Below are 23,960 nucleotides of genomic sequence, written 5' to 3'. Positions count from 1 at the left end.
GTTTCATCTGACCAGAGCACCTTCTTCCACATGTTTGGTGCGTCTCCCAGGTGGCTTGTGGCAAACTTTAAATGACACTTTTTATGGATATCTTTAAGAAATGGCTTTCTTCTTGCCACTCTTCCATAAAGGCCAGATTTGTGCAATATACGACTGATTGTTGTCCTATGGACAGAGTCTCCCACCTCAGCTGTAGATCTCTGCAGTTCATCCAGAGTGATCATGGGCCTCTTGGCTGCATCTCTGATCAGTCTTCTCCTTGTATGAGCTGAAAGTTTAGAGGGACGGCCAGGTCTTGGTAGATTTGCAGTGGTCTGATACTCCTTCCATTTCAATATTATCGCTTGCACAGTGCTCCTTGGGATGTTTAATAAAGCTTGGGAAATATTTTTGTATCCAAAACCGGCTTTAAACTTCTTCACAACAGTATCTCGGACCTGCCTAGTGTGTTCCTTGTTCTTCATGATGCTCCAACAATAAATGTCGTTCCACTTCATGATTGTGTCCCACTTGTTATTGATTCTTCACAAAAAAAGACAGTTTTATATCTTTATGTTTGAAGCCTGAAATGTGGCAAAAGGTCGCAAAGTTCAAGGGGGCCGAATACTTTCGCAAGGCACTGTATGTACAAAACACAGGAAATCTTTTTGTTTTTTTACTGCACTGGGCCTTTAAACAACGCAATAAACCATTCACAATATTATTTGTTCGTTTTTCACTTCTGAAATATTTTGGATGTAGTTCTAAGCCCTGCTCAGAACCACAGCTATAAAATACAAAAGTTCACTATTATCACCCAGTAAGTGTTAGATGCCAAAGGACGACTAGGGCTAATGCTAGGTACAGATCTGGCGGTCTGTCCACCAGCAGCACAGCGGCAGAGCCAGCCTGCCCCGGGGGGAGAAAGAGGGCCTTTGGTTTGTGGTGTGGCATGAACCACTGCACCAGGAGAGTGAGGTACTGTTCTGTTAAGACAGCCATGATACGGACGGTAGGTTGTCGATCAGTCGATCCTATAACTAGCGGGTCCAGTCAGTCTCAGAGCCGTAATGTAGCAGCTCTGCCTTGTGTCACTCTGTCTGTCAACCAATACGTCGGTCTTTACGCTGACACAGTGCTGACAGTGCGCTCTCTCTTCCCGCTGGCCAGGTTCCTCTTCTTACAGTAGGTGTAGAGGGCCGTCAAAGGGATACAGCAGACAGAGGAGGCTAGGAGGAGGCCGATGAAGGCTTGGGCGTAGGGAGGATACTCCGTCACCACAGACTTCCCCTGGAGGAGGGGGAAGACAACAGGACAGGCAGAGATCAACATTGTATTTGGGTGCAGCATATTCTGTTCCAGTGCTTTTCTTTCATTCATGTATGACTGGTACAATCAAGTCTCCCTTTGGGGATGTATAAAGTAATACCTTATCTTACCCGTTTTTTGGGCTGAGTGCTTGTTAGTGTAATGACAGGGTTATTGATAAGATATTGGAGATAAAAAGAGAGGCCTTACCAGTTCTTTGTTCCAGGCCTGGTATGTGGGCGTTCCTCCCTGGATGTAGTTGACGATGTAGAAGATGAATAGGGCAATGAGGAGGATAGGACTGACTCCTGCCAACATGATCTTCCAGTAGCAGTTAAGACGATGACCTAACATGTCTTCTACATCCTTCTCAAACCTGGAGAGGGAAAGGTTGCAGGAGCATTGACATGAGGACTCTGTCGATTAAGGCAGCCCCCCGCACCGCTCTGATTCAGAGGGGTTGGGTTGAATGCGGAAGACACATTTTTGTTGAATACATTCAGCTGTGCAACTGACTAGGTATCCCCTTTCCCTTTCTAAAATACTTTCATATATTTTGTATGGGCAAAAGACAACCATGGTATTTTAGTTTAAACATTCATTCAACATTCAAAGGAAATTGCTTATACGCTTCTTAAGCCATTTTGCTTTTAATAAACAGTACAAGCCCAACTTAAAAAACTACAGTGCAGTTCAGTCAAAATCCTGAGAGAAGAGTGAAAGGAATGTGAGGTATTTGTAGATGATTATGCTAAGTGTTGTTTGGCATTACTGGTCACAATACAGCTTTTATGAGGTACTTTAAAGACTTAACTCTACTGGCTGCTAACACAACTGCAGTAGGGCTACACATTCTCCAGTAGAAACTGTTTCAAATAATGTCAGCTCAACTATTGATTCTTGGAGAAAAGGTACTGTATGACAAGATGTGTTAGTTTTTCTGATTTCGAACAGCAAAGGTGATGATGCTTAGAAAGCTTCTGAAATGAGTCATTCTTCATTATCAATATTGTACACACACACGCACGCACACACACCTTTTGATGCCATATATGTAGCAGACGGTGATAACTTCAATGAGGACGATGAAGAGCAGAGAGAAGGTGGCTCCATAGTCGTTGAACATGGTGAACCAGTAGTTCCCAGAATGGGTGGTGAAGCCCAGGCCAAGCAGCAGGCAGAATAGACACACCAGACCTACAGAATATGACAACACACCTGTTAGTCACACACACACCAGACCTACAGGTTATGACAACACACATGTTAGTCACACACACACACCAAACCTAGAGTATTGGCCCACTCCAAGGTTATCTCTGTCCTGGCAACCCAATGGTTGAACCAGCTTCCCCCGAAGTTAGGACAGCAGAGTCCCTGCCCATCTTCTGAAAACCTATCTCATCAAATAGTATCTTAAATAAGATAATAAATAAGACATAAGAAAAACGTACTTACTACGATGGTGTTATGTAGTTATCTCATCTAGATATTTTAAGATGAATGCACTAACTGTAAGTCACTCTGGATAAGAGCATCTGCTAAATGACTAAAATGTCAAATTTAGGATGGGACGACACACCTGTTAGTCTCTCTCTCACACACACACACACACACACACACACAAGACACGCCCGGGTCCACCCTAACCCTAGTTTCATGTTCACACCTTAGCTCAATTCTTACCCTCAACCACGACCATAAACCTAGCTTCATGACCACACCTTAGCTCAACCCTAACCCCCTCTTCCCCCCTTCCCCCTCACCATTGAGTGTTTTGGTGCTCATGTAGCGGCTGATGAACTTCAAGTCACTGAGGGGGGTGATGACGGCGATGACGTTGCCCAGCATACTGCCCATGCCCAGCAGCAGCAGCATGATGAAGTAGAGCACAGACCACAGCTGAGACACGGGCATGTTCTTAATGGCCTCACTGTACACTATGAAGGCCAGGCCTGTACCCTCAACAGCCTGGGAGGAGGGAGAGAGATGGAGAGAGAGAGTTTAGTGGATATTCAGTCCTGCATAGTGCAAAAGTTTCAAGTCAATATTACATTTTTTGCTTTCCTCCATTGGAAACTTAAGTGGGATGGTTTATTAAAGACAAAACGGAAAATCCAGAAGAGCATTGAAAAATGAAATATTAGCATTAATTGTAACTGCAACAGCCCATGATATTTGCCACATCTCACTACCACCACCACAGAGTCAAATAAAGTTGCATAGGTGACATTGAACTATGATTAAATATGAAATATTTATAGAATGGTGAGTGAAGTTTTGATTGCCTCACGGTAAAATCAATGTATTTTGTTGCTACATGATAACATATTGTCAGGAAACCAGAGGTATGTTGTTAGATTAAGGGCTCGATTCAATCCATTTTGCGGAAATTCTGAGCTATAGCGCAAAAATGTTAAGGTAAGATCAGATTGAGACGACTTATGCAGCATTTACCCTGAATGCTGTCTCCGTTAACGCGGGAACATTGCATTTCAATTTCAATCTCGCTATATCGCAGAACTTCTGCGATTCAGATTGAATCGAGCCCTAAGAGAAGTAGCAAATGAAGTTGTCTTATCAGTATTTTGCACAAGTTTTCCTATTAGTTCATTTGAGTTGTGTCTCATCATGACCTACCGTGTCTAGTTCAGCCTCTAGGTCACAGGTCTCCAGCCTACCTCCCAGACTGGCAAACTGTTCTGGGTGTGTCCTGTTCAGCTCAGCGATCCAGTGGATGACATTCTCCAGACTGATGGTGTCCTCTGCTAGATCAAAGGTGTTCAGGAGCAGCAGTCGCACCCTGGGAGAAGAGAAATGTCAGTGTCATGAAAGGACAAGTGGTGTAGCGCAGTTTCTCTGAAACTTTTTTTTAGGTGGGGGAGGGGGCCAGGTAACTTCCTGCAATTCTACAGATTTTGCCATGGGGCAGAGAGAAAAGTGTGCAGTTTTAAAGCAAATTTCCTGCTATTCTATGCATTTTGCCATGAGGTTGAGAGAAGATTTACCAGTTTTATAGCTAATTTCCTGTAATTCTAAACGTTTTGCCATAGCTTATGACATTTAGACATTTTTGGTTTGGGACCCCCCAGCCCTTTCCAGTCGCTGCATGCTACGTCACTGGAAAGGGCATTTATGATCTGAATCATACAGTATATCTAGCCCCTTATACAATCCCTCTCATCGCTGATCTAGATTTCAATGCCTTCCCAAGTCCAAGCACCTGCCATTTCTTCCATTTGTATGTCTGCAGAAACTGCTACAGTCTACAGACGTTAAATTAATTGTATATGTTTGACCTAGAATTTTTTACGTTTGTAGTGGCTTAGTGCTGCTGACTGGTGTCACCTACGTCTCTGAGTTGAAGGTTCAATGCCAAAGTCAATGAGACAACCAACCAGACCGCGACCCCAACCAGGGCCTCACCTCTCCAGGCAGCTCTCGTAGTTGAAGGTGGCCTTAAAGCCATAGATGGAGAAGGTGACGATACTGGCGAAGATGGAGGTGCTACTGTTGACCATGGACACGACGATGGCCTGCTTCTCAAAGTTGTTGTTGTACTGGTTGTAGCTGGCAAAGGCGATGAGGGATCCAAAGCCCAGGCCCAGAGAGAAGAAGATCTGAGTGGCTGCGTTGATCCATGTAGTGGGGTTAGCCAGCTGTTCCATCTAAGACAGCAAACACACACACATTAGTAAAGCATATTAGTAGCACACACACATACAGTGTCAAGAAACAGTATGTTAACCCTTTGGAATTACCTGGACTTCTGCATAAATTTGTCATAAAATTTGATCTGACAACAATAGACAAACACAGTCTGCTTAAACTAATAACACACAAACAATTACTGTATATGTTTTCATGTCTTTATTGAACACACTGTGTAAACATTCACAGTGCAGGTTGGGAAAAGTATGTGAACCCTTGGATTTAATAACTGGTTGACCCTCCTTTGGCAGCAATAACCTCAACCAAACATTTTCTGTGATCTGCGGATCAGACCTGCACAACGGTCAGGAGGAATTTTTGACCATTCCTCTTTACAAAACTGTTTCAGTTCAGCAATATTCTTGGGATGTTTGGTGTGAACTGCTTTCTTGAGGTTATGCCACGGCATCTCAATTGGGTTGAGGTCAGGTCTCTGACTGGGTCACTCCAGAAGGCGTATTTTCTTCTGTTGAAGCCATTCTGTTGTTGATTTACTTCTGTGTTTTGGGTCGTTGTCCTGTTGCATCACCCAACTTCTGTTGAGCTTCAATTGGCGGACAGATAGCCTTATATTCTCCTGCAAAATGTGTTGATAAACTTGGGAATTCATTTTTCCGTCGATGATAGCTAGCTGTCCAGGTCCCGAGGCAGCAAAGCAGCTCCAAACCATGATGCTCCCTCCACCATACTTTACAGTTGGGATGAGGTTTTGATGTTAGTGTGCTGTGCCTTTTTCTCTCCACACATAGTGTTGTGTGTTCCTTCCAAACAACTCAACTGTTGTTTCATCGGTCCACAGAATATTTTGCCAGTAGCGGTGTGAAACATCCAGATGCTCTCTTGCGAACTTCAGAGTGGCTTCTTCCGTTGTTTCCTGCCATGAACACCATTCTTGTTTAGTGTGTTACGTATCGTAGACTCGTTAACAGAGATGTTAGCATGTTCCAGAGATTTCTGTAAGTCTTTAGCTGACACTCTAGGATTCTTCTTAACCTCATTGAGCATTCTGCACTGTGCTCTTGCATTCATCTTTGCAGGACGGCCACTCCTAGGGAGAGTAGCAACAGTGCTGAACTTTCTCCATTTATAGACAATGTGTCTTACCGTGGACTGATGAACACCAAGGCTTTTAGAGATAGTTTTGTAACCCTTTCCAGCTTTATGCAAATGAACAATTATTAATCTTGGGTCTTCTGAGATCTCTTTTGTTCGAGGCATGGTTCATTCAGGCAAATATGTTTGATGTCCTCTGTGCCCATATGAATAACCCCTATAATGTAACTGGAATGATGAGATCGATGTTCTTCTTTTATGTTTAGGTTTTATTATTTCACTGCCATACTGTGTTCCATCTTGTCTAGCCATCTTGTCTCAAGAGGACCACAATGGAAATAAGTCCCAGACATTATAGTGTGTTATCCTCGATGATTTTATTCATGTGCATGTATGGCTTTTAGGTTTAATGTGTGCTTGTTTTTTTAAATGGTCGAATTAATAAACTAAACCAAACTAGATGCTTCTTATGAATAGCAAACTCAAATGTTGTGAGTGTTTTTTTATAGGGCAGGGCAGCTCTAACCAATATCTCCAATCTCGTCTCAATGATTGTACTCAAGGTTAGCTGACTCCTGACTCCAATTAGCTTTTGGAGAAGTCATTAGCCTAGAGGTTCACATACTTTTCCCAACCTACACTGTGAATGTCTAAATTATGTGTTCAATATAGACAAGAAAAATACAATACTTTGCGTGTTGTTAGTTTAAGCACATTGTATTTGTCTGTTGTTGTGACTTAGATGAAGATCAGATCTAATTATATGACCAATTTATGCATAAATCCAGATAATTCCAAAGGTTTTACGTACTTTTTCTTGCCACTGTATGTAAAGCAGGATTAAACATAACAGAACAATGTACATGAGCTACCATACCTTGGCTGTGAAAACGTAGATCTATTGCATCTCATCTATGCCGCTCTGTCTTTGCTCATCAATAAATGTATATGTACATATTCTTATTCCATCCTTTTACTTAGATTTGTGTGTATTAGATAGTTGTTGTAGAATTGTTAAATTACTTTAGATATTGTTGCACTGTCGGAACTAGAAGCACAAGCATTTCACTACACTTGCAATAACATCTGCTAACCATGTGTATGTGAACAATCAAATTGTATTGTATTTGATCAATAATGTTCTTTCATTCATCTAATCATTCGTACCTTGGGCGTGAACATGTACTTCACACCGTTGATGGCTCCGTGAAGGGTGACCCCACGGATGAGGTAGATGATGAGGACCAGGTAGGGGAATGTGGCTGTGAAGTACACCACCTAGAGAGGGGAGAAACATCAGGGGGATTCAGGGTCAAAGTTCAACTATGCTGCACTGATTGCCTGTTTTCTAACACAGATTTGGCCCACTTGTCCTACGGTTTTATAACATTGCTCGCTGAATTTACTGTGAAGTTGTAGGTGGAAATGAACTTGTTTGTGTATGTCTTTCCATCAATTGATAATGATGTTATTACTTTTCTGTTATTTATCTCTGTATTGTTGGGAAGGGCCGTATGAAACCATTTCACTGTTAACCTACACATGCTTACGAAGCATGTGATGATTAAAATGTGATGTGATTTATTTTGATGAACCTCTAGCTGCGTGCCAGCTATTCTTCATGGAACAGTTTCATTTAAGTCTCCTTCCAGACTCACATTAAGCATCTCCAATCCAAAAATAAATCTAGAATCGGCTTCCTATTTAGCAAAAAAGCATCACTCACACATGCTGCCAAACATACCCTTGTAAAACTGACTATCCTACCGATCCTTGACTTTGGCGATGTCATTTACAAAATAGCCTCCCACACTCTACTCAGCAAATTGGATGCAGTCTATCACAGTGCCATCCATTTTGTCACCAAAGTCCCATATACTACCCACCACTGCAACCTGTAAGCTTTCGTTGGCTTGCCCTCACTTCATATTTGTGGCCAAACCCCCTGGCTCCAGGTCATCTATAAGTCTTTGCTAGGTAAAGCCCCACCTTATCTCAGCTCACTGGTCACCATAACAGCACCCACCCGTAGCACGTGCTCCAGTAGGAATATTTCACTGGTCACCTCCAAAGCCAATTCCTACTTTGGCCGCCTTTCCTTCCAGTTCTCGCTGCCAATGACTGGAACGAATTGCAAAAATCACTGAATCTGGAGACTCATATCTCCCTCACTAACTTTAAGCATCAGCTGTCAGATCAGCTCACAGATCATTGCACCTGTACATAGCCCATCTGTAAATAGCCCACCCAACTACCTCATCCCCATATTGTTATTGATTTATTTTTTGCTCCCTTGCACCCCAGTATCTCTACTTGCACATTCATATTCTGCACATCTATCACTCCAGTGTTTAATTATTAAATTGTAATTACTGTAAGGGTGTGAACTGGTGTCAGAGAAGTCAGACACAGGAGAGAAATAACTGTGTTTCCAATGGCGCAGTTTATTTACAAAAAAATAATAAAAATGGGTAACATAACCCGACGCACACCAGTACAGACATACACATACACTTACAATAAACAATCACCGAAAAGGACATGAGGGGGAACAGAGTGTTAAATACACAACATGTAATTGATGGGATTGGAACCAGGTGTGATGGAATACAAGACAAAACCAATGGAAAATTAAAAATGGATCAGCGATGGCTAGAAGGTCGGTGACGTTGACCGCCGAACACCGCACGAACAAGGAGAGGGACCAACTTTGGCGGAAGTCATGACAATTACTTCGCCACTATGGCCTATTCATTGCCTTACCCCCCTAATCTTACCTCATTTGCACACACTGTATATAGATTTTTTCTATTGTGTTAATGACTGTACGTTTGTTTATTCCATGTTTAACTCTGTCGTTGTTTTTGCCGCACTGCTTTGCTTTATCTTGGCATGGTCGCAGTTGTAAATGAGAACTTGTTATCAACTTGCCTACCTGGTAAAATAAAGGTGAGATAAATAAAACAATTGTAAAAAAATAATAACGTTTTTGTTTCTCAAAATTACTATCACATGGTTAATCAGAAAAATCTGAATTAAAATGATAAAAATCTCACCTAATGCAAGAGCACCAGCCTTGGACACATGGACACATTGATACACTGTGATCCATTGGCGGCTAAAGAAATTAGCACATGGAACTCAGAGATAGCCTATAGGCCAATGCAGCAGTAGGCCTATAACTTTCATCGTCAACTTAGTAAAATAGGCTTAACACAAATTAAAACAGTAGAAAATATCCTGATATAAATACTGTTTTTTTCAATCGGATTAATCTCTCTGCCTGTCTGCCTCCCTTTCTATCTGTCTTGATTTGAGCTATCGCTAGTGAAGTGAAACATTGTATCAACTCAGCAGGTTGGCGTGCTCAGATGTGTGCGCTCCCTCCATGTTATGATAGAGAAACCATACACATGCTCATTTCTCACATTGAGCACTCCAAACAAAATACATAGAAAAAATTAGCAAAACTCCTAAATAAACCAAAACGTGTTTCTCACAAGTATAGCAGGTTGTGAACTCTGCAAACAACGTTTCCACTCCAAGAATGAGAGTAGTAAATTACTGTAATACATGAATTAACAGAAATGTCTGTAACTGTTGGGGTTCGTTTCCTTGTTACTTATCAATCATTGGCTCATTGGTGAAATTAGCATTATGACAATATCTTTAATTAAATCATTCAAAAACCTTTATTAATGTAATTGCAGACAGAAGTTGACACCAGGAACATAGCACGCATGTTTCCCAGTAAGTTCTGCAAAATATAAAAGGTCCCAAGTTATTTTATTAAACCTGAAGTCTAGCCCTAGTGATGTCACTGCCTACATCATTATCTTCTACTCCTGATACCAAAACCATGCCTACTCATCACTAAAACTCTTGTTTATATAGCGATCTAAAAGCCTACCAGTAAATGTCCAAGTTGATTTAGAGTGGAATGTCTGACTAATCTCTTATCTCTTACACTCCCCTGCAGAGTTCTGTCTTCACAGTCACACATTTCTCAGACAGTTTCTTCATAAGTGGCAGAGAGCCTAGAAAAGTACTGTGGAACAATATTAAACCTCATAATGTATATATACTGTTAATCTGTAGTCTAGGACCCTATAAAAGTAAGGAGGGAGGGGTCTTATAACCCCTCCCCTTCTCTTAATACAACATAAGCATAATCAATTATTATAATACATCAAACATTTGGTACAGCCCCTATCATGACCCCTAGGTGAACCCCTTTCATAACCAAATGACAGGGGATTAACGTCACCTTGACATGGCTTTACATGTTACATACTGTATGTAATGGGGAATTGATCAAAAATAAACAAAGGGAAAACAATTCACACAATAAACCAATGAATGTGCAAGAATTGTTGGAAGACATTGGAGCACAATATTGAGAGCTGAGTGCATGCATTCTGGAGAGAGACGCAGACACATTTTCACCACACGCGTTCCCTTATTCTTGTCTCAACATTTTCAATTATACTCAAGACACATTATCTTCACACATTTTAGATGCTTTTCACGGACATATGCAACTCAATAATCAGCTAGGCCTGCGAAAGTATTCACCCCCCTTGGCATTTTTCCTATTTTGTTGCCTTACAACCTGGAATTTTTATTTTTCATTTTTTATGTTTGTGTCATTTTATTTACACAACATGCCTACCACCTTGAAGATGCAAAATATATTTTGGGATGAAACAATCAAGAAATAAGACAAAAAACAGAACTTGAGCGTGTATCACTATTCACCTCCCCAAAGTCAATACTTTGTAGAGCCACCTTTTGCAGCAACTACAGCTGCAAGTCTCTTGGGGTATGTCTCTATAAGCTTGGCACATCTAGTCATTGGGATTTTTGCCCATTCTTCAAGGCAAAACTGCTCCAGCTCCTTCAGGTTGGATGGGTTCTGCTCGTGTACAGTAATCTTTAAGTCATACCACAGATTTTCAATTGTATTGAGGTCTGGGCTTTGACTAGGCCATTCCAAGACATTTAAAAGTTTCCCCTTAAACCACTTGAGTGTTACTTTAGCAGCATAATTAGGGTCATTGTCCTGCTGGAATGTGAACCTCTGTCCCAGTCTCAAATCTCTGGAAGACTGAAACAAGTTTCCCTCAAGAATTTCCCTGTATTTAGCGCCATCCAACATTCCTTCAACTCTGACCAGTTTCCCAGTCCCTGCCGATTAAAAACATCCCCTGGGGATGGTGCTCTCAGGGTGATGAGAGGTGTTGGGGTTGCACCAGACATAGCGTTTTACTTGATGGTCAAAAAGCTAAATTTTAGTCTCATCTGACAAGAGTACCTTCTTCCATATGTTTGGGGAGTCTCCACATGCCTTTTGGTGAACACCAAACGTGTTTACTTATTTTTTTCTTTAAGCAATGGCTTTTTCTGGCCACTCTTCCGTAAAGCCCAGCTCTGTGGAGTGTATGGCTTAAAGTGACCCTTTGGACAGATACTCCAATCTCCGCTGTGGAGCATTGCAGCTCCTTCAGGGTTATCTTTGGTCTCGTTGTTGCCTCTCTGATTAATGTCCTCCTTGCCTGGTCTGTGAGTTTTGGTGGGCGGCCCTCTCTTGGCAGGTTTGTTGTGGTGCCATATTCTTTCAATTTTTTTATTATGTGCTCTGAGGGATGTTCAAAGTTTCTGATATGTTTGTATAACCCAACCCTGATCTGTACTTCTCCACAACTTTGTCCCTGACCTGTTTGGAGAGCTCCTTGGTCTTCATGGTGCCCCTTGCTTAGTGGTGTTTCAGACTCTGGGGCCTTTCAGAACAGGTGTATATATACAAAGATCATGTAACAAATCATGTGACACTTAGATTGCACACAGGTGGACTTTGTTTAACTAATTCTGTGACTTCTGAAGGTAATTGGTTGCGCCAGATCTTATTTAGGGGATTCATAGCAAAGGGGGTGAATACATAAGCACGCACCACTTTTCCATATTATTATTATTATTTTTATTTTTTATTTTTTTAACAAGTAAGCTTTTTCATTTCACTTCACAATTTGGACTATCTTGTGTATGTCCATTACATGAAATCCAAATAAAATCCATTTAAATTACAGGTTGCAATTATACAAAATAGGAAAAACACCTTTTCAAAAATGCTTTTGCAAGGCACTGTATTGCCATGCGCGCTGTCAAAATTGCTGGCTTCCAAAATAGGCACAGGCCTACGCACTTGTGATTGGAAACAATCAACAGATAGATTTTTTTTTAAATGAAGAACTTAATGATCCTCTGTGGCTAAGTCAAGTTCTCTGGTAAAGTATTTTGAATGATTGTATTTAGACAGGAGTAATTATGTAATTTTGGCAAAACATCAATTTACTTTAGGGGAAGTGAGCAAGTCAGTGCACTGTGCACCCACCAACTTTCCTTTCTAATTCGCAAGTGGCTGAAATCAGAGATTTGTATATAATGACGAGATTCTCATTTCTCCACACTAACAATGCGAGTCGTTCAGCCAAAGGAATGTAGGCTACAAGCTTAGGTCTGCATATTATGACTATAGAAACGCATTGGGCTTATTCAGGACAGATTTAGTCAAGAATGAGCACCCTGGATAAGAGTGTCTGCTAAATTACAAAAATGTAAAAATGGAATGTAAAAATGTAGCAGATGTATCAGATGCTGTCTGGCCAGAAAAAGTAAGGCATGCCATACTCCTTTTGTCCAGAGAGCATCAGATACATGGTCTACACATAAGGAGACAGAGGGGTGCTGTTTCGCTCGCTCGGATGCTTTATCTGAGATTGATGCATCTTTGTGTCTGTGCGCATCTCGGTCAAATAAATCATTCATATTTCAATATTTCATTTGGACGGGCAAGGAGGTACGGCAGGGCGTGCCAGACCCCCTAGGGCCCGCCCATAACACCAGTTCTGCCATGAATCCACTGTGAACAGCAGACCAGAAAACAGTTCTCTGTCTGTGTTGACACGGTATCCTTTACTTTCACCCTGGCTTATCTCCTCAGAGACTCCCACTCTACATAGTTATGTAATGAAGTAGGCCAAGGTTGTCAAAAATCACTCTCTCAGCTGATGTTTTCCTAAGTTCAGTAAAGATCCATTGGATCTGCTTCTCCTTTCCCTGCTACATAATTCTGAGTTGGCAAACTGCAGCCACAAACTTTGACTGTTTTATTCGCAATGCCTCAATGGACAACTATCTGACCATATAGAATATTGAACTGTTTGTACCTTGTCTCGCCATTACAAATAACTTTCTTGACCCTTTCCTTTGTTATCGAGGTCACCTCTCAACTGACTTTTTTCCTCTGCTCAGTAAAAATACAGGTAACTGCCAAAATTAAGGAAACACTTGACTAAATGAGGGATACAACGTATACTGAAAGCAGTTGAGTTAATTAAGCAATTTACATCCCATCATGCTTAGGGTCACGTATAAAAATGCTGGGCAGGCCATTATTTTGGCCACCATGGCTATGCCCACATAGGATGGCAATGCCCCCATTCACAGGGCATGAGGTGGCACTGAACAGTCTGATGAGCATGAAAATGATGTAAACCATATACCATGGCCATCTTATTCACCAGATCTCAACCCAATTTAACAGTTATGGGAGATTCTGGAGCGGTGCCTGCAAGAGCGTTTCCACCACCAGCAACAAAACACCAATTTATGGAATTTCTCATGGAAGAATGGTGTTGCATCCCTCCGATAGAGTTCCAGACACTTATAGAATCTATGTCAAGGTGCATTGACGCTGTTCTGGCTCGTGGTGACCCAATAACCTATTAAGACACTTTATGTTGGTGTTTCCTTTATTTTGGCAGTTGCCTGTATGACACAGTAGACAATAGTGACCTATGTCCACTAGATATTCAGCTAGCATGACATAAGGGTACCATAACTGTCTTGACCCTGTCCATCATTACCGAGCTGATCTCTGACCTCTCACCTTCCCAGTGGACTTGACCCCCTTGACGATAAACAGGTAGACAATCATCCAGGCCAGCAGGAGGCAGAGTGCCTGTCCCATGTGAATCCCTCCGTTCTCCTCAATGGACCCGGAGATGTCCAGGGTCTCTCTGTAGAAGAAGTACTGAGTGGGCGTGGCCCGCTCACACTCCTCCACATGGCCAGTCAGGTTGCTGTTAACCGGGCACTCTGCCCATGGCAGGACCGACTGGGGCAGAGTGGGAGGAAACAGCACAGGTCAGGTCAGGCACAGGATGTTACAGATAGCACTAGAGCAATGAACTGCATTTTCTAAGATTCCAAACAAAACAGTCTGCACAGGACCAATAGTGTGTCCTCAAAGCTGAGTGAGCCTGTTGATACATCTGGTAATAAGATTGTAACAAGTTATTGAAGATCGTCTACATTTTATGATCGCATCATACATCTGAATGGAGGTCAAATACTATGAATTGCTCTATTGAAAATAAAGATCATTTTGCCATTGTGAGACTGGAACTAACCTGGAATGAATGAAAGAGGTACCAGAAACTCCATGCATTGATGACATTGTAATAGAGACATAGGTACATGGAGGTCACAACACTGGCCAGACCTGGAACCAGCAGAGAGAGGAACAGATACATTTAAACTATAAGCAGATATGATCTAATTTGCATCTTTGATAAGGATACTTTTATTAGGTTGTTGAAATACATTTGCAGTGTTGGGAAGAAGTAAACTACATGTTTTTCAACTATTCATTTAATTACATTTAGCTTACATTTTAGTAGCTTACATTTTAGGGTTCTTTGGATGTCCCCATAGCAAAACTCTTTTTGGTTGCAGGTTGAACCCTTGTTAGTTCCAGGTAGAACCCATTTGGGTTCCATGTAGAACCCTCTAGTTAATTACTTTGTTGCCATGTAGAGGTGTAGTTAACTACACAAACTACATACTACATTATTTGCAAAAAGAATAGACAATATGTAGGCAATACTTTCCTTTCTTTTTCAGTCAGACCTGCCTAATTCTCACTTGAAGCATAGTTTTTGTGTTTAATAAGCTAAATTACACATTTTGTTAACATATGACCCCAAAGTGATCTGTTCTTGCAATTTGAAGTCAACGACATTTTAGATTTACGTATGATAATTTGTATGTAGTGAACTACTTTTTCAAAGTAACTTTAGTTAAGTAAACTATATTTTTCTTCCAGTGTGAAGAAATTAGCTTAAACTATAAACTATATTATTAGAGTAGCTTGACAATACTGTACATTAAACACAAAAGTACTGGTCTAAATGTAACAAAACCATTTTTAAAAACGTGTGTAATGTGATAAATTAAAGGCAAATGTATGTACTTTATTCAATGGCAGTGTGCACCCATACATGTGTAGCACTCTATGTGCAGTGTCTACTGTCCCCAAAAATATTATTTAAAGTAATAAAGAAAAAAATGAAAAAAGACAAAAATGACTGTGGACCGTCGCAGGAGGTCCCGGACTGTGGACCGTCGCAGGAGGTCCCGGACTGTGGACCGTCGTAGGAGGTTCCGGACTGTAGACCGTCGTAGGAGGTTCCGGACTGTAGACCGTCGCAGGAGGATCCGGACTGTGGACCGTCGCAGGAGGATCCGGACTGTGGACCGTCGCAGGAGGTTCCTGACTGTAGACCGTCGCTGGAGGTTCCAGACTGTGGACCGTAGTAGGAGGTTCCTGACTGTAGAACGTCGCTGGAGGTTCCGGACTGTGGACCGTCGCAGGAGGTTCCGGACTGTGGACCGTCGCAGGAGGATCCGGACTGTGGACCGTCGCAGGAGGATCCGGACTGTGGACCGTCGCAGGAGGATCTGGACTGTGGACCGTCAAAGGAGGTTCCTGACTGTAGAACGTTGCTGGAGGTTCCGGACTGTGGACCGTCGTAGGAGGTTCCGGACTGTGGACCGTAGTAGGAGGTTCCGGACTGTGGACCGTCGCAGGAAGCTCTGGACTGGAAACTGTCGCCGGAAGCTCTGGACTGGAAACCGTCGCAGGAAGCTCTGGACTGGAAACAATCGCCAGAAGCTCTGGACTGTGAACCTTCGCCAGAAGCTCTGGACTGTGAACCGCTGCCGGAAGCTCTGGACTGGGAATACGCACTGGAGGCCTAGTGCTTGGAGCCGGCAAAGTCGGCACCGGACTGGTGACACGCACTTCAAGGCGAGTGCGTGGAACAGGCACAGGACGTACCGGACTGGGGAGGCGCACTGGAGGCCTGGTGCGTGGAGCCGGCACAGGACGTACTGGGCTGTGAAGGCGCACTGGAGACCTGGTGCGTATAGCCGGCATCAATTGTACCGGTTCGATGACACACTTTGCACGGCAAGTGCGAGGAGCTGGCACAGGACGTATTGGGCTGTGAAGGCGTACTGGAGACCTGGCGCGTGGAGCTGGCACAGATTTGACCAGACTGATAGCACGCTCCTCAGGACGAGTACGGAGAGCTGACTCAGGTGGCATTAAACTGATAACACGCTCCTTAGGGCAAGTGTCGTGCTAGTGTGCTCCCTCTCCGGCCTCTAGGTCACCAGGCTGCTCGTTATGACGCACACTTGTCACCATCGTTACGCGCACCTGGACTCCATCACCTCCCTTATTACCTTCCATATATATGTATGTCACTCCCTTGGATTCCTTCCCCAGGCGTTATTGATTCTGTTCCAGTGTCATGTCTGTGTGTTGTTCGTGTTACTTGTTTTACGTTGCGTTTATTTATTAAAACACTCACTCCCTGAACTTGCTTCCCAACTCTCAGCGCACATCGTTACAGTAGAAAATAGTAAAAATAAAGAAAAAGCCTTGAATGAGTAGGTGTGTCCAAACTATAGACTGGTACTGTATATTCAGTACTCACCCACTCCCCCCAGATAGGGGTTAATAGCTCTCCATGCTCCAATGCTGCCCAGACGCATCTTCTGGCCAATGGCTAACTCCATGTAGAAGAGGGGTACCCCCAACAGGACCAGCATAAGCAGGTATGGGATCAGGAACCCACCTGAGGACAGAAAAAGGACACACATACAGTATATTTGACCATTCAAAACACCTGCAGTAGCAGAGACAAAAACACACACATGATCTATAAGGTGATGCACCGAGCTTCAGATTCATATGACACCCAGAAAATGTGTTCTCATTCTTAATAGTTCTATTTCATTTACATAATGCATGTGGCCTTGGTCCTTGTATTCTGTTGCATTTTTCTTCTCCCTATATATTAATGGAAAGAAAGGGTGCAGTGCAGTGCAGTGCTTCCTTCATTATTCTTTGATCAAGGGTCTAACATCTAAACAAAGCCTTATTCATGTTTCTACTGGGTTCTGTTCCCCCTGGACTTTCTCAGTATTCATGACAATCACAAAAAAACAGTCTGGCCTGGGTCACCCCATGACCCATGGGACTGAAAGCAAAGTGACCTGTCTACTGTGATTTCCAGTCTGCTAGTCTGAGTCGTCGACAGTAATTACGGTAAGCAGGCAGTGGGGCAGAGAGTGAAGGGGGCAGGGGGTGAGGAGGGACAGGGGAGCAGGGGAACATGCTCAGTGACACAAACACAAAGTCAAAGAGAGTTTAGAGAAGGGTCAGCCACTGGAACCCCTTTGGGATTCATTAATTCACTCGTTCATTTATTTACTCATCCATCCGTCCATTCAATTTTAAATTAATTAATTCATTCATTCATTCAGTGGGTGAACATAATGGTATTTAAAAGCATGTCATTGTCCATAATTTAGCAGTTAGATGGAAGATTCCATGCTTCTAGCACTCAAATTCTTCATGCTACCTTCCCTTGACTGTAATGAACCCTTGTGAATGAGTGTTCACACAGAAACAGCATGTATAATCGGATAAGGATTAGACGGAAGTTGAAATAGTTGGATATATTGGAATAAATAGCTTCCCTGTACTGTAATCTCAGATTCCTCAAGATGTTGCACAAGAAATACATGATTGTAAAAGCACGTTATTGTGATGTGTATCAGGTGATTATTTACACTATGACAAATCATTTTTTGAACACTGTAAAATAAATAATGCACAACGCAATGGTAACATAACCTCTAACCTCTAATGTCCCATCTTTCTGTTTTACGTTGTGATCTGTTAACAATGAGAGGGACATGACATTTTATAGGATTTTTGGGACCTCCTGTCATTTGTCAACGCTCATGATGTACTGTTTGTCCTACATGTATGCTTGAAGTCCTGTCATTAGGTGTAAGCTTGCTGTAGATTATTAGTATTGAATAGGTTCTCCTAAACCAGAGCCTCATAGGGATATGCAAGGGTAGAGCAATTTACATGGTAGAATAACAAAGGTTTACCATTTCATGAGGTAATTCAAGTCTATTTTTCTTCTGTCATCTTATCTCTGTCAGTGTCAAGTTGGTGGGGCATTGCCTTAATGTTACTGTCCAGTGTTTCCAGAATTCAATTAAATATGACCTATAATTGAACTTTAGTTCCAAAAGGCTATATCCCCACATTTTTCATATTTGTGTTTTTTCACCAAAAAAATGATTGCTTATGGGTACCTTCATCCGTGTGTAAAATATTACTGTTGTCAGATTTTCTATTCATAGATTTTTTATGTATATTCAAATGTTTTTGTTTTTTTGCAAAACACCATGTATCCACTGGAATGGAATGTTCATATCCTGTATATATGACAGTGATATATGGCTGTCTCACCTATCTTAATGCACTAACTGCCACTCTGGATAAGATAAGAGCATCTGCTAAATGACTAAAACGTCAAATGTAAATATTTTACATACAGATCTCACATTACTATAGCGATTCATTTTTTATTAAAAAAATTATAATATTGATTTTACAAATGTATAATTTGTACAGTTCTTTAATAAACATTTCGTTATTTGTCACATTTAACTGTATAAAACCCAGCAGTAGTACTTATTTCTCAAGTTTTTCAAAAAAACATGATTATTTGTTTCTCTGAAATGAAACCATTAAGTGATTTTAAACAAATACATGTCTGTCAATGAACAAGCACATGCCCTGATTAGATGGTGAAATAACACAGTCATCTCTTTCATAAGTTCTTTAAACAATAAGACCTAATTTACCAACATTTCTGGAAAAAATATATATAACATTTTGGAAGGAAACTCTTCAATTACTTACAATATGAGTGAAACAGTTTTCCTACCAAAAATGGTATGTTAAAAAGCAGCTTTTCTGTGTTGGAATGGTGTGGGCCAGTGGAGGCTGCTGAGGGGAGGACGGCTCATAATAATGACTGGAACGGAGCAAATGGAATGGTATTTGATACCAGTCCACTCATTCCACTCCAGCCATTACCATGAGCCAGTCCTCCCCAATTAAGGTGCCACCAACCTCTTGTGGTGTGGGCATACCCCAACAACAGAATGTTGTGGGTGTATACCAGTCATTCAAAATATTAATGCGAGTAGATCACTGATTGGCCAGCTCATGCCCCTCTAGACCGCTGATTGGCCATCTCATCCTCCTCCACAAACTGATGATGGCACTAAGATCACACTCAAACGCACTCAACACGCTGTATAGAAAATCCACATCCAGAAAGGGCGCTTCTCGTGGCCGGGGATTTGAATGCAGGGAAACCTAGAGTTTAGACTCGTTTTTACCATCATGTAACCTGTGCAACTACAGTCAACAAAACTCTAGGTCACCTTTACTCCACACACAGAAACGCATTCAAGACTCTCCCTTGCCCTCCCTATGGCAAATCTGACCGCATCTCTATCCTCCTTATTCCTGCTTACAAGCGAAAACTCAAACAGGAAGTACCAGTGATTCGCTCAATACAGAAGTGGTCCGATGAAGCGGATGCTAAGCTACAGGGGCTGCTTCGCAAGCACAGACTGGAATATGTTCTGGGATTCATCCGATAACATTGAGGAGATTACCACATCAGTCACTGGCTTCATTAATAAGTGCTTCAACAACGTCATCCCCACAGTGACCGTAGGTACATATCCCAACCAAAATCCATGGCTAACAGGCAACATCCGCACTGAGCTAAAGGCTCAAATCCTACTACGTTGGCTCTGATGCTCGTCAGATGTGGTAGGGTTTGCAAACGATCAAGGATTACTAAGTGAAACCCAGCCGTGAGCTGCCCAGTGACGTGAGCCTACCAGCAAGCTAAATGCCTTCTATGCTCACTTTGAAGCAAGCAACACTGAACCAGTCATGAGAGCATCACTGTTTTCTCATTCACCATAGGCGATGTGAGTAGGACCTTTAAACAGGCTAACATTCAAAAAGCCGCAGGGCCAGAAAGGATTACCAGGACACTTACTCAGAGCATGCACTGACCAGCTGGCGGGTGACTTCACGGACATTTTCAACCTCTCTCTGACCCAGTTTGTAATACCTACATGTTTCAAGCAGAGCACCATAGTCCCTGTGCCCAAAAACGCCAAGGTAACGTGTCTAAATGACTATTGCCCTGTAGCACTCACATCTGTAGCCATGAAATGCTTTGAATGGCTCACATCCACACCATCATCCCAGACACCCTAGACCCACTCCACACTGCCCTGTCCCACCTGGACAAGAGGAAAACCTATGTGAGAATGTTTTTCATTGACCACAGGTCAGCGTTCAACACCATAGAGCCTTAACAAGCTCATCAATAAGCTCAGGACCCTGGGACTGAACACCTCCCTCTGAAACTGGACTCTGAAATTCCTGACGGGCCGGCCCCAGTTGGTGAGGGTAGGCAACAAACAACACATCCGCCACACTGACCCTCAACACAGGGGCCCCTCAGGAGTGAGTGCTTAGTCCCCTCCTGTACTCCCACGACCACACTTTCATTAAGTTTGCTGACGACACGACGGTGATAGGCCTGATCACCAATAAGGATGAGACTGCCTATAGAGAGAAGGTCAGTGACCTGGCAGTATGGTGCCAAGACAACCACCTCAAAAATAAGCTGATCGTGGACTACAGGACATGTAGGGCTGAGCATGCCCCCATCCACATCGAAGTGGCTGTAGTGGAGCGGGTCAAAAGTTTCAAGTTCCTCTGTGTCCACATCACTAAGGAATTAACATGGTTCAACACAGCAGACAATGCCTCTTCCCCCTCAGAAGTCTGAAAAGATTTGGCATGGGCCCTCAGATCCTCAAAAGGTTCTATAGCTGCACAGTTGAGAGCATCTTGACTGGCTGAATCACCATTTGGTATGGCAACTGCTTAGCATCTGACCGAAAGGCCCTGCAGAGGGTAGTGCTTACGGCCCAGTATATCACTGGGGACGAGCTTCCTGACATCTATACCAGGTGGTGTCAGAAGAACGCCTTCAAAATTGTCAAAGACTCCAGCCACCCAAGTCACAGACTGTTCTCTCTTCTACCGCACGGCAAGCGGTACCGATGCATCAAGTCTGGAACCAACAGGATCCTGCTTCGACCCCCAAGCCATAGGACTACTAAATAGTTAACCAAATAGCTACCCAGACGAACTGCACTGACCCTCTTTTTACTAACTATTTTGACTCATCACATATGCTGCTGCTACTGTTTATGATCTATCCTGTTGCTTAGTCACTTTACCCCTACCTATATGTACATAGTGTATATAGCCAAGTTATCGTTATTCATTGTGTATTTATTCCTTGTTTATTACTCTGCATTGTTGGGAACGGCCCGTAAATATTTCACCTTTAGACTACACCTGTTGTTTACGAAGCATGTGACATTTTCTGTTGATGATTTGATTGATTTGAAATAGCCAACATTTTTTAAACTGTCTGTTTGAGATACACGTTTGGGTTTTTGAAGTGTATTTTATTCAATTTATGCTTTGGAAACAAATACGAGTGAACAGTATTAGGATGAGACAATATTATTTGGGTATGCTTTGGGTAACAGAATATTAACTTTTACATTTATTTTGTTACTGGACAGTTACATTAAGGCAAAAACTCTACAATAATAAACTATACTAGCATACCACACCTGTATTTATGTATTGGACATATTGGCCTTAAAGCAACTGAAGCATCAACGAGTCTTGTATGTGAACATTTTCTAGGAATCTAGGAATGGAACAACACAACATAAACACCTGTTGACAGTTAGGCTACTAATTGTAAAACTTTGCAATCAGTTGAGACCATTAAAAGCGAAATGTAAAAGCAAATGTTGATCCATTGTTATTCTGTGACAAACAACTGGGCTTTTGAAAGTCCTTTATGTATGCGCTTTGGTACATGCATACCCTCTGTTTTTGAGTGAACTAACTGTTCTCAGTGACTTATGGGGGAGAATATGAAAAATATGAATTGAACTAACAACTACGTGAGATCATTTCAAAAACATTGCACATTTCCTGCACCACTAACTTTTAGAGGAAGAATAGACTGCACAGTAACACTCACTAGAAATGTTTAACAAGGTGACTGACGCTAACCAATATAGTAATCGTTCCGATTCCCTGTAAATTAATAATAAACTGATAACGTTTCACCCAGGGTAAAATAATAACTAACCCATTCTACAATCGCACAAGATCAGTGTGCCATTGCGCATGGATAAAGGTGAATAAATTGGACACTGACTGGCTATTCATATAGCCTACATTACCACGTTTAATCAGTAAACACTAATTGTAATTCATTCATTTTACACAGTGTCCAATATTGCAGTTCGATATTTAATCAAAAATAACTGTAGGCCTAAATGTACAATATATTATGGATTAAACCGTAAATTAGGCTATGCGCTGCACCTAAACAAATAAATATTGCTTACCCCCGCCATGCATTTGACACAAGTATGGAAATCGCCACACATTTCCCAGTCCAACCGCGTATGATACACACGCCAGGACAAATTGCATGGGATTGTCCCACTCTGCTCTTGCGGCGTCCTTCCCCATCGTTGAGTCCTGAGCACACAATCAAGCCAATGTTCAGGTCCGGTCGAGTCGGTGGCAGTGCGGTGCCGGTGGACAACCTTGACAGTCAGCAAGACTAAGTCTGAAGTACCGGGAGTAGGGATGGCACTCCTGTCTGGATAATATAACAAATCCAATGACAGCGTCCTATGGGAAACAGGGAAAGTGTGTCAACAGGCTGTTCGTGTCAGACACATTTGCAATGGCTAAAGAAATAGCATGGAGTTTATAGAACGCTTGCCCATTCTAATGAGGTACCCCTACTTGAGAGGGAGGGCCTAATGTTTCAATAGGTAGGCATAGGCTAGAGAGTTTACATAACCCAGGTGAATGTTTGATTTTCCCAGCTCTTCTTAAAACAAGAGTTTATAAGCCTGTCATAGAGATAGTGGACCATCACCAATACCTTTTATATTCCTTAGGGTATGCTTCAGATAGCATGTGTTTGCTTTTGTACAGTGTGATTTACAAGTACAGTACAAGATTCAGTGCTGGAAATACTGTATTTATTTTCCTTTTTACTGTTCATACAACTTGAAATATAGTACCGGAGACAGATGTGCAAAAACAGCACAACCAGTGTTAAGGTATCAATGATTCGAATAGCTGTTTTCTGTAAGAAGTCAATCAGTAAGAAGTTAATGCACATTATTCTACCTAAAAAGGGAGATTTCCATTACAGTTTTATTGCATTTAAATGAAAAAGCAAAGGAAAAAAAGAACCGTGAGAGATGAGAGACAGCGAAACAAATGTGTGAATATACACACAGTGACGATACAGTACAAATAAAGGATGAAAGATAGACCCAAAAGAAAGGAGAACGGAGACAATGTCCTCCAGGGGTGTGTCTATCTGCAGATTTCCCTGAAACCCCCTCTCACCTTGCCACCATGCATCCACTGATGCAGGTGGGTTCAGAGTCCAGACAGGCAAGGGTCACAACCGGGAGGACTAGCAAAAACAGAGCGAAGGAAAAAGCAGGCGAACGGAATAACACCCAGG

General features: G+C 42.2%; 1 protein-coding gene across 1 annotated transcript; it reads right to left on the bottom strand.

Moving 5' to 3' along the window:
- Positions 1-580: 580 nt before the first annotated feature.
- LOC109907698 (sodium- and chloride-dependent transporter XTRP3) lies at positions 581-23,945 on the bottom strand. The gene is made up of 12 exons (XM_020505821.2): positions 23,840-23,945; positions 22,813-23,104; positions 16,896-17,036; positions 14,523-14,614; positions 14,000-14,227; positions 7,219-7,329; positions 4,714-4,955; positions 3,928-4,090; positions 3,054-3,258; positions 2,325-2,484; positions 1,498-1,663; positions 581-1,269 (listed from the first exon to the last, which is right to left on the bottom strand). The coding sequence occupies exons 2-12, from the start codon at positions 22,937-22,939 to the stop codon at positions 1,102-1,104; spliced, it is 1,803 nt and encodes a 600-aa protein (XP_020361410.2). The 5' UTR covers positions 22,940-23,104; positions 23,840-23,945; the 3' UTR covers positions 581-1,101.
- Between the last annotated feature and the right edge of the window lie 15 nt (positions 23,946-23,960).

Source organism: Oncorhynchus kisutch, linkage group LG2 (genome assembly GCF_002021735.2).
Source record: "Oncorhynchus kisutch isolate 150728-3 linkage group LG2, Okis_V2, whole genome shotgun sequence".
NCBI lineage: Eukaryota > Metazoa > Chordata > Actinopteri > Salmoniformes > Salmonidae > Oncorhynchus > Oncorhynchus kisutch.
The sequence above is the reverse complement of the archived record's forward strand: the minus strand, read 5'-3'. Positions and strand labels throughout refer to the sequence as shown.